The sequence below is a fragment of the Papaver somniferum genome, unplaced genomic scaffold (assembly GCF_003573695.1).
Source record: "Papaver somniferum cultivar HN1 unplaced genomic scaffold, ASM357369v1 unplaced-scaffold_137, whole genome shotgun sequence".
Lineage (NCBI taxonomy): Eukaryota > Viridiplantae > Streptophyta > Magnoliopsida > Ranunculales > Papaveraceae > Papaver > Papaver somniferum.
Genome location: NW_020622934.1, coordinates 9,109,536 through 9,125,526, shown reverse-complemented (window position 1 = coordinate 9,125,526; position 15,991 = coordinate 9,109,536). Strand labels below are relative to the sequence as shown.

The 15,991-nt window shown below is 37.2% G+C and overlaps 1 protein-coding gene and 1 pseudogene across 1 annotated transcript; both read left to right on the top strand.

Annotated features, from left to right (window-relative positions):
• The first annotated feature begins 4,430 nt into the window (after positions 1 to 4,430).
• Positions 4,431 to 5,346, top strand: LOC113334774. Its single transcript, XM_026580976.1, has one exon. The coding sequence runs from the start codon at positions 4,498 to 4,500 to the stop codon at positions 5,104 to 5,106; it is 609 nt and encodes a 202-aa protein (XP_026436761.1). The 5' UTR covers positions 4,431 to 4,497; the 3' UTR covers positions 5,107 to 5,346.
• A 109-nt stretch (positions 5,347 to 5,455) lies between these two features.
• LOC113334775 lies at positions 5,456 to 12,737 on the top strand (annotated as a pseudogene).
• The last annotated feature ends 3,254 nt before the right edge of the window (positions 12,738 to 15,991 follow it).

Here is a 15,991-nt window from a genome sequence, read left to right as displayed (position 1 = left end):
TTGATAGATCAAAAGTTCAGTGTTTCAACTGTGGAGATTTTGGGCACTTTGATACGGAGTGTCCAACACCTAGAAAGACTTCTGAAAATAATTACAAATCAAATTTCAAAGCTAATATTGTTGAAAGTCAAGAAGAAGAAGAAGCATAAGAGCAGAAGACTGAAAACATGTTACTAGCATGTCATACAACAGAAGAGCAACCTCAACTTAAGTGGTACTTGGATACAGGTTGCAGCAATCATATGCGTGGCAGAAAATATTTGTTTGAAAGCTTGGATGAGTCTGTAAGATCCACGGTGAAGTTTGGAAACAGTTCAACTATTCCAGTTATGGGAAAAGGAAGAATAGGAATTGTTCTCAAGAATGGTTCTAAAGCATACATCATGGATGTGTTTTATGTTCCAGGTTTACATCAAAACTTGCTAAGTATGGGTCAATTGTCTGAAATAAGATATTCTATGAATATTTACAATGGTTTATGCTTCATCAGAGATAGAAGAAGAAGATTGATAGCAAGGGTGGAGATGACTAAAAACAGACTATTTCCTTTGAACATTCAACATCAAAAGGAAAGATGTTACAATAGCAGTGTTCATAATGATACTTGGTTATGTCACAAAAGAATGGGACATGTGAACTTTAACAGTTTGTAAACTTTAGCAAAGAAAGAGATGGTGTTAGGATTACCTTTCATTCGAATTCCAGAGTCAAGATGTGAGAACTATATCTTTGGCAAACAACATAGAGATCCGTTTCCAGTTAGTAAAGCAAGAAGAGCTGAACAACAGTTGGAGATCATTCATAGTGATTTGTGTGGTCCTATAAAAGTCACATCACATGGAGGTAATAACTATTTCATAACTTTCATTGATGACTTTAGTAGGAAAGCATGGGTATATTTTCTTAAACAAAATAGTGATGCTTTTCATGCTTTTAGTCAAATCATATGCTGAGAAACAAATTGGTAAAAACATCAAGATATTAAGAACTGATAGAGGAACACAATATACAGTTGTTGATAGTTTCGTGGAAGAACATGGTATTTTACATCAGCTATCAGCAAGATATACACCTCAACAAAATGGTGTAGCAGAGAGAAAAAACAGAACTATAATGGAGATGGCAAGAACCATAAGAAGAACAAAAAGTTTACCAAAGAATTTCTGGGGTTATGCAGTTGATACTGCAGTATATCTACTCAACAGATGTCCCACAAATTCTTTAAATAACAAGACACCAGAAGAAGCATGGAGAGGAGTAAAACCAAGTGTAAGACATCTGAGAATTTTTGGATGTATTGCATATGCACATGTGCCAAAAGAATTGAGAAAGAAGTTAGATGATAAAAGTGAGAAATGTATTCTTGTTGGTTACAGCTCGGTAACAAAAGGATACAAGTTGTATAACCCAGAAACTGGAAAGATAGTCATTAACAGAGATGTGATATTTGATGAAGATTCACAATGCAATTGGAATAATGGATCAATAATGAGTGTTGATCCCCATAACAATGGATCAACAATGAGTGTTGATCCTCATAAGAATGGATCAACAACGAATGTTGATCCACATAATACTGGGTCAACAAGGAGTGTTGATCCATCTACTGCTGTCAGAACAGTTCCAATTGAAGTTGAAGAAGAAGTACAGATTCAAGACAATACTGAAGAGCACCATGAAGAATCAATAACATAAGCAACACCACAACAAGAAACTACAAGACCAAGAAGGAAATATATTATACCTGCTAGGTTGAATGATTATGTTTTATCAAGAGATGATGAAGATACTGATGATGATGTTGTGAATTTTGCACTATTTGGAGATTATGATCTTGTAGCTTATGAAGAAGCTGCTAAAGAACAAGGTTGGATTCAAGCCATGAATGAAGAATTGGACTCAATTGAGAAGAATAATACTTGGGAACTAACAACACTTCCACCAGGTAAGAAGCCTATTGGTGTTAAGTGGGTTTACAAAACAAAATACAAGTCAAGTGGTGAAATAGAAAGACCGAAAGCAAGGTTAGTAGCTAAGGGTTATAGACAAAGACAAGGAGTTGATTATGCATAAGCATTTGCACCAGTTACAAGACTTGATACAGTAAGGATGATCATTGCTTTAGCTGCACAAAAGCATTGGAAGATATTTCAGATGGATGTGAAGTCATCATTCTTGAATGGAGTATTGGAAGAAGAAGTTTATGTAGAGCAACCAGCTGGCTACATTATGTAGGGGAAGGAGAATGAAGTATACAAGCTAAACAAAGCTTTGTATGGTTTGAAGCAAGCACCAAGAGCTTGGTATACAAGAATAGATTCTTATTCTCTATATTTGAAAGCTCATACTCTTAGAAATCATATTATAGTATGTTTATATGTAGATGATCTCATATTTACTGGAAATAGCTCTGATATGATCAAGGAATTCAGGGAGGATATGGTGAAGGAGTTTGAGACGACAGACCTTGGTTTGATGTCATATTTCCTTGGTATTGAAGTACAACAAACTGAAAGATGAATTTTTATTAATCAACAAAGGTATGTTGAAGGAATTTTGAAGCGTTTCAAGATGGATAATTGTAATCCAATTTTAACACCAGTATAAGAGAGACTGAAGTTAACAAAAGATGGATCAGGAGAGCTTGTGAATTCAACAAAATTCAAAGGTCTTGTTGGATGTTTGAGATATTTGACTGCTACAAGACCTGATATCATGTATGCAGTTGGGTTGGTTAGTAGGTTCATGGAATCTCCTAGACAATCACATTTACAAGCTGCAAAACGTATTCTGAAGTATATAAAAAGCATAACAAGCATGGGAATCTTCTATACTGTTTCAGAAGATCCAAAGTTGGTTGGTTTTACTGATAGTGATTGAGCTGGAGATACATAAGGAAGAAGAAGTACATCAGGTTATAGATTTCAGTTGGGAATTGGTTTTTTCTCTTGGTCATCTAAGAAGCAACAAGTTGTTGCATTATCTACAACAAAAGTTGAGTATATAGCTGCTAGCAACTGTGCTACACAGGCTTCATGGTTAAGAATGATGCTGAAGTCATTATTTCATGAACAAACAACACCAACAACAATAGTTTGTGATAACAAGTCGACAATTTCACTAACTAAGAATCATGTGCTTCATGGGAGAAGTAAACACATTGATATTAAGTACCATTACATCAGAGAGCTTGTCAGTAACAAGGAGATAGTTGTAGAGTTTGTTGAAAGTGAAGAACAAGTGGATGATATTTTCACCAAGTCTTTGAAGTCTAACACTTTCATTTACTTGCGTGGAAAGCTAGGGATGATTAGCAAAGAGTATCTTGGTTTAAGGGAGGATGTTGTAGAATAAACCAAGATACTATGAAGAAGACAGAAGGGATCAACAAGTGTTGTTGATCCAAGTAGTATGGATAAACTACGAGAGTTGACAGAATGTGGTTGGATCAACTAGTACAGTTGACATAAAATGAATGGATAAACAAGCGTTGTTGATCCATGGTACGGTTTTTGGAAGTTTACTTGGGTTGCAAGTATTACTGGTTTTAAGAGTTTATTTACGTAAGAATTGTCTAGAAGTTTCTTGTTAGAGTTTGATTTTGTTTAGGAAAGTCTTTTTACTTGAGAGTCAAGTTTGTTAATCATATAAATAGGTTGTTGAGCCATGAGTCGAAACACATCAATTAAGAGAAGTTTGTTTGAGTTTAGTTTTGTGTTTTTCATTAAGTCTTTGATAGCAGATTTTCTACAAGTTATATTTTGGTATTTATATGGTTTGCCAATGCTAATACTAAAAATGGAAGGAAAAAAAACCCCGAAAATTACCATTTTTCCCTATTTCTTTAAGAATAAAAATGTTCAAATTCGAAAAATATACGATTTTAAGAGAAATAAGAAATTATTATCTGATTATTGTGTGAATGTGTGTACCTAAAATGCAGGGAAGATGAAGAAAAGGTGAAAAAGGCATGCAATAAGTTGGTCGTCACACATGCATCACTTCTTTTCTTTTTTGATAAAATAGTTCATAAACTAGTTACATGCATCATTTCTCATTTCCGTAGAAAAAGCTTGAACGAAGTGGTCGGTCATGAATCACGATAAACAAAAAGACATGCATTAGTAGCAGCCTAGTAGGATTTCGGTCCTGCATACGTGAATGCAAATAGATGTGCTAATGAGAACCTGTACGTTTGAACAACGCGTTTATTACAGCAATCAATCAAACCCCCGAAGACACACCCATTCATGACTTCCAGTCAAACATGTCTTCCACTATGCCCATATGGCCCCTTTCTCATGTCAACGCCTTGGACTGCATCTTTGGGCCTTACGTAGAAATTTCTATAGAAAGTAAAATACACCAAACTATGTCCTTTTCATTCTTGACCAAGTCCCAAATTCATCACGTTTCTCTCTATATTTATTGTTCTTACAGAATCAAAATCATTTTTAGAAGATCACAAAACACTTATTCAAAAAATCTTGGTTCGTCATGGGGAATTTCATATCAAGCAAGTCATCAGATGCGCCAGCGAAAGTTGTATTGCCGGATGGAACAGTTCATGAATTCAACCAACCTCTAACAGTTGCCGAGCTCATGTTAGATCATCCACAACAAGTTGTTGTAGAAATTGAATCAATCGAATCCAAGAAAAGACCAATTCCATTGCCTGCTGATAAAAAGCTAGAGATGAAGAAATTTTACTTAATGTTACCTATGCAGCAAGGGAGAGCTTTCTCAACGGATGACGCTCGCAGGATACTTATGAAGGTTAAACTAGATCAGAGATTGCCAAAATTGTATTACGCTGCCAAGATTATTGGTTTGTTTGCGAGAATGTGTCAGTGTGGAACTGGACGTGAAACTATCTTGCAGCGGAGAGATAGCTTGCTTAAGGAAGAGTTAGAGAAGAGAAAGAATGATGGAAATGATTCAAATGATAATAAATCAGTACATAGAATTCAGTTGGAAATTTTCTGCGAAAGGCCGGCTTTTTTGGGCAAGCAAGTCTCGATGGGCAAAGGATGGACACCAAGTTTAGTTACCATCGAAGAGAAGACACCCGAAAAGAAGATCCTTCGCCGACTGTTTCATGTATAGTGATCTAAGGCTTTATATGGATCAAATTAGTTCAATCCAAAATTTTGAATCATTTTTTCTTTCTTCAAATCATACTCGGATCATGTATCAGTAACATTAACAACCAAATAGAAACCCTTTTGTATACTGTACCAATTGCATACTGCAATTTAAATTTCACAATTTGTAAAACAAATCAAACTAATAATGTACTAGAGCTGTTTGCGACTGATGTCAACTGTTGCTGCATTGCGGATCCAAGTTTTCACTGTGAAACACGTGAATATGCCGTCTAGCACAGTATATCCATTCCCTGTACCCACCTGCAGAAATGCCTTCAGTATTCTACTGATGGTAATGTCTTCTTGCACTTCGTTTATCTCAATAGATGATGGGGCTGCGATTTTTCCAATGACACCATTGGCAGCCGGAGAAATTTACCCCTGGTAATTCTGCTGTAACGGCTGCGACAGCTGGTTCATGGGGGGAATTTCCATTTTTGATTTTTTGAATTTCATGACCAAGGAGAAGATGGGAAATGTTATAGGTTAAGGATTAAGCTGTCGCTCTGCTTCCAAAACTATCCATGTATATCACCTTCACCGTCAGGCAGTATATCATGAAAATATTCTTGACATAATTATCTTGATATTCATATGATGCATCTTTGTAATCTCTGCACGCAAAACCCTAAATGGTTACATCAATTTATATATATACGGATCTCCTAGCCAGTCGAAGGCGAAAGAAGATAATTTCTCTTCTTCAATATTGGATTTGGAGTTCAGGAGTGTTGCTGTTCTGGGGTTATGATGGATAGTGGTGAGGTTTATAGAGTAGCAAGTTTATGTAGAAATAATTCACCAATATGGAGAAATAATTCAGGTGAAGTGTTTTCAAGGTCATCTAGAGATGAAGATGATGAAGAAGCATTAATATGGGCTGCTTTAGAGAGTCTTCCGACCTATAATCGTATAACAAAAGGGATTCTCACTGATGATGGTAAAGAAATTAAAGAAATTGATATTAAGAATCTAGGGTTTCAAGAGAAGAAACGATTGATTGAGAGATTGTTAAAAGTTGCTGAAGAAGATAATGAGAAGTTCTTGCTTAAACTCAAGAATCGAATTGATAGGTAACCTTGTTTACAACTCTGTTTTGTGTTTGAGGGTTTAATTTTATGTTTTTATTTGAGAATTTTTTTCTTGTTTTTTCAGAGTTGGAATTGACATTCCAACAATAGAAGTAAGGTATGAGAATCTAATTATAGATGCAGAAGCTTATGCTGGTGGCAGAGCTTTACCTACAATACTCAACTATTTTGCAAATTATGTAGAGGTAATGTTTTGTTCTCAAGTGTTTTCAGTTCGTGCAATTCTCTTTTGTATTTGTGTTCTGAAATTTCTCAGGATTAGGGGTGCTTGAGTTTTATCCATATTCTGCCGAGTAGAAAGAAACCAATTAGAATCCTTAATGATATTAGTGGAGCTATCAAGCCTTGCAGGTACTTATAGTTGCAATCATTAGCAATCCATGGTTTTGGGGGTTTTAGATTTATCAGTCATTAATCCGAACTATTGCCGGTTTGAATTTTGTAGACTGACGCTGCTTTTAGGACCACCGAGCTCTGGGAAGACTACTCTATTGTTGGCTTTAGCTGGGAGGCTTGATAAAAATCTTGTGGTATTCTATTAGTTTGATGGATGAGATTTTGGTTGTAAGATTATGTTTTGGTGCTCAAGAAATGAAATGGGGTATTGCTTACTACACATTAGGTATCAGGTAAAGTGACTTATAATGGTCATGAAATGGATGAGTTTGTTCCTCAAAGAACTTCTGCATATATCAGTCAATATGATCTTCATATTGGAGAAATGACTGTTAGAGAAACCTTAAATTTTTCGGCTAGATGTCAAGGAGCTGGAACTGGTTATGGTAAGTTCAAACAATAGTTGGTTCTTCAATAGAGGAGTTTTTTGCATTATTTGAGTCTAAGAAGGTCTAAAACTTTTGTTAAATTTTGCAGATATGTTGGCAGAACTATCAAGAAGAGAAAAAGTAGCAAACATTAAGCCTGATCCTGATATTGATGTCTACATGAAGGTGAGAGATTCGTCCTTAAAACGGTTCTTTGCTGGTTGCATATCCACTGTGGAGTTAATTGAAAGTGCTGAAAGGTGAAATTCCTAGTATGGTAAGCTTAATCCGTGAAACAGTCAGCAGCACTGGAAGGGCAAGAAGCAAGTGTAATCACAGACTACATTTTTAAAGGTATGTCACTGCAAAACCATCATGATTATTAAGGAGCATGATTTAGTAACCACGAAGTTCTTATTTATTTATTTATTTATCTGTTTTCACTCGTGATTTTAGATTTTGGGATTGGAAGTTTGTGCGGATACCATGTTGCGTGATGAAATGGTGAGGGGTGTCTCAGGTGGCCAAAAGAAGCGTGTTACAACAGGTAGAAAAACTCATATGATCATCCAGTGTATGTCGTCCCACTGGATTGAATACAACTTCTTTTCATAAAATAACAATTTTGAAATCCAATTCTTCTTGTAGGGGAAATGCTGGTAGGACCTGCAAGAGCATTGTTCATGGACGAGATATCTAGTGGTCTAGACAGTTCGACGACATTTCAGATTGTGAATTCAATTAGGCAAACCATCCATATTATGCACGGAACCGCTGTGATATCTCTTCTTCAGCCATCACCAGAAACATATGATCTGTTCGATGACATTATTCTAATCTCGGATCAGCAGATTGTGTACCAGGGTCCCCGTGAAAATGTTCTCGAGTTTTTTGAATATATGGGCTTCAAATGTCCTGAGAGGAAAGGAGTTGCAGACTTCTTGCAAGAAGTGAATTTCTTTCATTTCCTTCTGTTACGTGTATGATTTTTTGTTTCTTGTCAAACCTAATATATGGGATTCTAATCTTATAGGTGACATCGAAAAAAGATCAGAGACAATACTGGGCACGTAAAGATGAACCTCATAATTTTATTCCAGTGAAAGATTTTGCAGAGGCTTTCCAGTTGTTTCATGTTGGTCGACATTTAGGAGACGAACTGGCTACTCCATTCAATAAAGCAAAGAGCCACCCGGCTGCTTTGACAACAAAGAGATATGGAATTAGCAAGAAGGAACTTCTGAAAGCTTTTACTGCAAGAGAGTATTTATTGATGAAGAGGAATTCATTCGTTTATATCTTCAACTTGTTTCAAGTAAGTTATTAACTAGTTCCTCTAGCATTTTCTTCTAAAGTTCAAAACTTGGAAGTATTAGTTTAACATTATGAAGTTTCTGTTTTCAGCTTCTGATACAAGCTATAATAGGAATGACACTCTTCTTCCGTACCGAATTGAAGAAAGAAACCATCAATGATGGTGGAGTTTATCTGGGAGCGCTGTTTTTCGCTCTAACAGTGATTTTGTTCAACGGGTTTTCGGAACTTGCAATGACTGTTGTAAAGCTTCCTGTCTTTTACAAGCAGAGAGACCTTCTTTTCTTTCCGCCATGGGCTTATGCTATTCCTACATGGATCCTCAAAATTCCCGTCACAATTCCAGAAGTTGCTTTGTGGGTCTTTGTCACTTACTATGTAATGGGATTCGACCCAAACGTTGAAAGGTAAAGAAGTGCAACAGTGATCCTAGACTCCTAGTTGTATTTAGTCTTTGAAGTTGTATTCGAAATTTTATAGTCCAAACAATGACCATAATTTTTGTTCTGCAGGCAGTTTAGACAGTTCTTTCTGCTCCTATTTCTTCACCAGGTGGCTTCAGGACTGTTCCGAACAGTTGCAGCACTGGGGAGAAACATGGTTGTTGCAAGTACAATTGCCTCATTTGTGTTAGTCATTCTTTTGGCTTTCAGTGGTTTTGTTTTGTCACGAGGTAATTTATCAAAACTCAAGCTGAAAATTTGATCTTTCCTAATAATATACAGGCTTTTGTTTTCTGCTTTTCATTTTTGATATTGACTTGATATTGACATTTGATCTTTTTCTGCTTGCTCCAGTAAAGGTAACAAAATGGTGGATATGGGGATATTGGATATCTCCATTGATGTATGGAATGAATGGACTTGCAGTTACCGAGTTGCTTGGGCATAGTTGAGACAAGGTATGTTTTTTGGCTCACTAATTGAAGAACAAATAAGATCCGCTCAAATTTTGAATTTTCTGGTTTGCAGTTTGTTCCCGGTGTTACAGATAAACTGGGAATAGCTGTTTTGAGATCACGTGGATTCCACACAGGACCTTATTGGTACTGGCTTGGAGTAGGGGCTTTGTTCGGATATCTTCTCTTATTAAACCTGTTTTTCACTTTGGCACTTACTTATCTAAGCCGTAAGTATATTGCATCATTTTTCTTCAAGTCTATCCAACTGGTGTGGCACTGTTTAATATTTGTTAAATGCATGCAGCATTTGCACAGACTAGGGCTGTAGCTGAAGATTCGGAATCTGAACAAACAGGGGAAGAGATGGATTCATTATCTAGGAAAAAGAGCTCAACCAGCCGTCAAAACAAAGGTACTTCAGCCGTAAAAAAAAATTGGTTTAGTGTCACTAAATTTATGCTTTACAGCTTCAACTGAAGAAATAAAGAGAAGTATGTCATCAAATTTATCAGATGAAGCTAACCAGAACAGAAAACGTGGAATGGTACTTCCATTTCAACCTCATTCTATCACTTTCAATGATATTACATATGCGGTCGACATGCCAGCGGTAAATATTAAAATCCAAAAACTTATATTTTGGTAAAGAGATTAGGAAATTATGTCTTAGCAAATTGTAGTTCTATTACTCGATAAAGTTTAGCAATTCAGAAAATAATTATCAAGCCTTTTTCTCAGGAAATGAAAGCTCAAGGAGTTACTGAAGATCGGTTGGAGCTTCTGAAGGGTGTCAGTGGTGCTTTCAGGCCCTGAGTTCTTACAGCTTTGATGGGGGTTAGTGGTGCTGGAAAGACTACTCTTATGGATGTTTTGGCAGGAAGAAAAACTGGTGGATATATTGAGGGAAGCATCACAATATCTGGCTACCCAAAGAAACAACAAACATTTGATCGTATTTCTGGATACTGCGAACAGAATGATATTTATTCCCCCTTTGTCACGGTCTATGAATCCATTACGTATTCTGCTTGGCTTCGTTTGCCTAATGAAGTTGATCCCGCGACAAGAAAGGTTAGTCAGTTTGAATTTGAGAGATAAATCAGTGATGAATATGTAGAGGGGAAGCAAAAACTAATAGGTTTACTATGTTTTCTGTGGCTCTGCTTGGGAACAAGCTAACCGGAAAAGCTAATTATGTTGCAGATGTTTGCTGGCGAAGTTATGGAGCTTGTAGAACTGAGTCCGTTGCAGGGGCCATTGGTTGGGCTGCCTGGTGTGAATGGTCTCTCAACTGAGCAAAGGAAGAGGTTAACCATTGCAGTTGAGCTTGTTGCTAACCCATCTATAATATTTATGGATGAGCCAACATCTGGGCTTGATGCTAGGGCAGCTGCCATTGTGATGAGAGCAGTGAGGAACACTGTTGATACAGGAAGAACTGTTGTGTGCACCATTCACCAACCCAGTATCGACATATTCGAAGCCTTCGATGAGGTAAGGTAGATAGAGAGATGTACCCATTGTAACTCTTTTATATGTACCGATGTAACATGCTAAAAAGATTGACTCGTGCTACAGCTATTCCTAATGAAGCGAGGAGGGGAGGAAATATATGTTGGTCCATTGGGTGGCCATTCTTGCCATTTGATCAGTTACTTCGAGGTTGAGCTATGTTAACGATCAAAACCAATAATGGAAAGGTTTTACTCTCATAGACCTTCCAATACTAATTAAACAACCCCTGATAAGACTGTGTTACATCATCCAGGCAATCGAAGGAGGCCGTAAAATAAAAGATAGGTATAATCCGGCTACGTGGATGTTGGAGGTTACTTCGGCTGGACAAGAAAGTGGCCTAGGTGTTAACTTCACCGAATTATACCAAAGCTCAGAACTTTATAGGTAGGTTTAATTTCTCACTTGATTGAAAACGTCTAATGTGAAGCTGAATGTATTCGCTCTAAATCTTATTAATGATCTATGGTAACTATTCTCAGGAGAAACAAACAGCTCATCAAGGACTTAAGTATCGCTCCTCCTGGTACAAAAGACCTTTATTTCCCAACTAAGTACTCAAGATCCTTCTTCAGTCAATGCTCAGCTTGCCTATGGAAACAATATTGGTCATACTGGAGAAACCCTCAATACAATGCAGTGAGATTCTTCTTCACAACCGTCATCGGCTTGATGTTCGGTACAATTTTCTGGGGTCTCGGGACCAAGACGTAAGTCATTTTATTTAAAATATGAACACCACCTGGTCTATGCAGTTTTTGTTTTTTTCTACTCATTTCCATCATTTCAAAATTCCAGGGATAAGACGCAAGATCTGTTTAATGTTATGGGTTCTATGTATTGTGCTGTTATCTTTCTCGGTGTGCAAAATACCTCCTCAGTGCAGCCACTAGTTGCTGTTGAACGAACAGTCTTTTATAGAGAAAAAGCAGCTGGAATGTATTCTGCCTTACCTTATGCCTTGGGACAGGTAACCACTAATCTGGAAAGTTTCTAAAATTTTCACTGTTCTTTTAAACTTTAAATTTCTCAAAGGTTTGTTGAAAAGATTTCTGGTTTAATTCTTCACTGAATTCCCTTTTTATGCATGTGCAGATTGTGATTGAGATCCCATACGTTCTTATTCAGTCAGTGATATATGGAATTCTTGTGTACCCCATGATTGGATTTGAATGGACAACTGAGAAATTCTTTTGGAATTTATTCTTCACTTTCTTCTCATTGTTATACTTCACGTACTATGGGATGATGACCGTCGCTATAACTCCTAACTCCGACATCGCTGCAATTATTAGTTGTGCTTTCTATGGAGTATGGAATCTCTTCTGTGGTTTTGTTATCCCAAGACCGGTATACTATAACTTATTACTTATCACTTATTACTTATTATTGAATAAGTAATAACTTATTACTATAACTTATTACTTATCTATCATGTTCTTTCAAGTATCAGCTTGTTATTTGACAGTTCACGAGTAGCTAATGTCTTAATATTGAATTCCTACAGAGAATAGCTATTTGGTGGAGATGGTACTATAACTTATTACTTATCTATCATGTTCTTTCAAGTATCAGCTTGTTATTTGACAGTTCACGAGTAGCTAATGTCTTAATATTGAATTCCTACAGAGAATAGCTATTTGGTGGAGATGGTACTACTGGGCATGTCCAGTTGCTTGGTCATTATACGGACTAGTCATTACACAATATGGAGATATACAAACCAAGCTCGAATCCGAGGAAACCGTAGAGGAATTTCTAAATAGTTACTTTGGGTTTAAAAATAGCCTCCTTCCGCTGGTCGCAGTTGTTATCGTTGGAATAAATGTGTTCTTCGCATTCGTCTTTGCCTTGGCCATTAGAACACTCAACTTCCAGAAAAGATAGTAAGAATGTAAAGGTTTCTCCGGATTACTAGTGGAAACGTAAATTTGAACCTTTAAGAAATGCACTACGGTTGTAGCAGTGTTTTCGGTTTTTCCTGATGCGGTATATAGAATGATTTGAACCTAATCCATACGTATTCTTTATTTTGCACTTGACCTTGCCCATTTTCATTCTCACCTGTATTTCCACTATCACTAGCATTAATCGATTCATCCTCTCACTCTATTTGATCAACCATATTTGCATATTCTTTATCTCTCCCATTCATGCTCTCTAGCACACTCGTTTGTTCTTTCGTTCATTGATCCTCTGAAAGTACTCCAAGTTGCACAACTGTTTGTAGGCGTGGGGCAGAACTTGGGCTGGTGGCCTGGGCCGGTAGGTTGCGTGTGGTTTGGGCCAGCTGCTAATTTGAGCCGGTAGCTTGGACCGGCGACATTGTAGAGGGTGTGATTTAAGCCTACCCTTGATCGGACAAAATCAAAAGCAATTTGCTCAAAGGTGTCCGATGCATGCAATGGAGTATAGTGAGTTAAACAGTTGTGCCTTTCTTGAATGAGAAGGGTAAGTAAGGAATGTACGCTTTACAAATATCAGTAAAGCTGGATGAGATTAGGCCTTGAAAAGAGAGAGACGGACTTTTTATAAAAGGGAGGAGAAGGTCTGACTACTGACTCGTGGGGTGTGTGGGAGAAGGATGGGAGGAGGAGTCTGAATTCGATAAAGATTTTCCTGTTTTAATCATATATATATATATATATAGGAGGAACCCGAACGAAAAACACTTCAAATAAGTAGTTAAATAGATCAAATTAACAATGTGTTTTGGATTAGAAAAGTAATTTCATTATGAAAATTAAGGCGTGGGTCTCACACTAAAATTATTAGGGGAGTAGATTAAAATTAATTTGTGGTAATCATTTCTTATGTTGCATCATACATGCTAATGATCAATCTTTTTTTCAAATTTCATCACAGCGTACTGTCTGTTAAATAATATTACTGAATCAAGGTGCAGCAGCAGCAGCAATATGGGGGACTAGTATGTATGCTGTTGTCTGTATCTATGCAAGAAACTAATGATGATGATGAAGCATCTAATGACTGCCATGCATGGAGCTGTTGCTTTCGTTTCCCTTTCGATTCCTTTATATTATTGCCCGGGTTTTGAGAGTGAAAGAAAGAGATGATGACATATTATTTATCTTTACTTTTATTACTCACTAGATAGATAGATTGATAAAATCTAATTCATCTTGATTCAATTCTCATGACAAAAACAATATCTATCCATCTATCTAACTTCTACCAGTTTTCTTATGTATGTGCCAGAGGAATGACATCAACCCAGGGGGTGTGGGGGGGCCAATTCTTCTGCAAAAGAATCCAAGCCTAGGACTCTACTAGGTCGGATGTCTTGTGCTGTGCCTCTCATGCGGATGGATGGGTTTCAAACCACCGCCTCAGAATACAGCTGAGCTGCCCAACCCCCCATCTGGACAATGCTGAACAGGGAATCGTTAGAGCTGATTTCCTGTATCAGACAAAAAAGGCAAGGTCCAGAAAAACAAAATCCATCCGATATTATTTTAGGAAGACGGATCCATTCTACAATTTCAATATCAATTTATATAAAACCAGCTATAGCTTTTTAGCGTCGTTATGTTTCTCTTATAATGTTCTGCATTCCGAACTACCAGACTTCACCACCATCTCGTGGCCCTTGTGAAACTTGTTTCCAAGTAATATGTGAAAAAAGATGCAATTTCTCCTCCAATCATGCAAGCATGGAATAGGCCATGTGATATAGAAAAACTTATCATCCCTTTAATTATATGAGATGAGATTAGAGATAAGTGTGAAAGAGAGAATCTTTAGGGGTTCTAAAAACAAAGCTCCCTTGGAGTAAACATGTCTGCAAACTAGGAGCTTTGACCTCCCCCTACTGCTGACTCTATTATCTTTCTTAAAAAGAGTTTAATATTTGATCAATTTTAATACTACTAGCTAATTAAGCTAACCAAGATCAGATTAAACTTAAATACTGTTAGTTAAAAAGAATATATCAACTTCGATAAGAACCCAAAGCTGAGGGGACCATTACAGGATCATCATATCATATGTATTAAATTAGCCTAATCCATATGAATTAAAATACATAATTTTCGTCATTTTATATATAGGTGTTCCAGTTTTTGATATTCGCTCGGATCGACATAGAAAACGTGAGGAATCGAATCGGAATACGATTCTATTTTCTTTTGGGACCGTAGTAGAGCAGCTAATTTGATGTGTACATGTTCTCTCTTTTGAGACTATATCGATCGAGCAGTGATGTGCATAATTTTAAAACAATCATTCGGATACTTTAGGTATGCAACATCAAATGTTTATTGTACTAATAATAAACACTAAGAGCGTCCACAGTGGGCGATTAAATCTAAATATTTGGTCTTTTGAACAGACGTAGTAGAACGTACTATCGAATTTTGATCGACGACTAAAACCCAGAGTATATTTGGTCTGGGACCAAGACTAAACTCAAATATAGTCGAGCGTTGGTATAGTCCATGCCCCACCACCAGGCGGACGTATAGTACACGTCCCATACCCAGGCGTACGTATAGTCCACGCCCCACATCTGGTATAGTCTACGCTAGGGGTGTCAACGGGTCCGGGTCCTCCCGGGTATCACTAACCCCGGATCCGTACCCTACTTATAATGGTCGGTTCCGATTCCTAACGGTTCCGGGTCCGGTTCCTAAATTTGTGGACCCAGAACCGGACCCGTTTAAATACCCGGGTACCCGTCGGTTCCGGATACCCATTGGGTCTTAATAAAACTATTTAAAAAACCTCAAAAACTTAATATATTTCTCTTTTTGGCTTGGATTTAAATAATTTTTATAAAAATTTATTATTATTTCTTATTAATGTACTAAATAAAGATTAAATGTAAGAGAAAAAATTTAAATGAGTAAAATATCAAAGCTAAAACTAGCAAAAATACTTGTAATTTTGCTAAAAATATGAATAAAAGAATGAATAAACGGGTACCCGATACCCGCGGGTACCCAACGGGTATTACCCGTTTGGACCCGTTTAAATTCGGGTCCAATCGGGTAATTACCCGTCGGGTCCTAAGTAGCTAATGGGTCCAACTTTATGACCCGGAACCGGACCCAAATATACCGGGTCCGGGTAATGGGTACCCATTGACAGCCCTAGTCTACGCTCCACATGAGGCGTACGCAAAGTCTACGCCTCATTTTTTTTTTTTTAATTTTGTATGGGGCGGGCATTATACCCCGCCCCATTCTTTACAAATTCAAATTGCATGGGACGGGCTTAATACCTCCGCCCCATTTTTTC

Coding starts and splice junctions, on each gene's coding strand:
- LOC113334774 (XM_026580976.1), top strand. CDS start 4,498: ATGGGGAATTTCATATCAAGCAAGTCATCAGATGCGCCAGCGAAAGTT.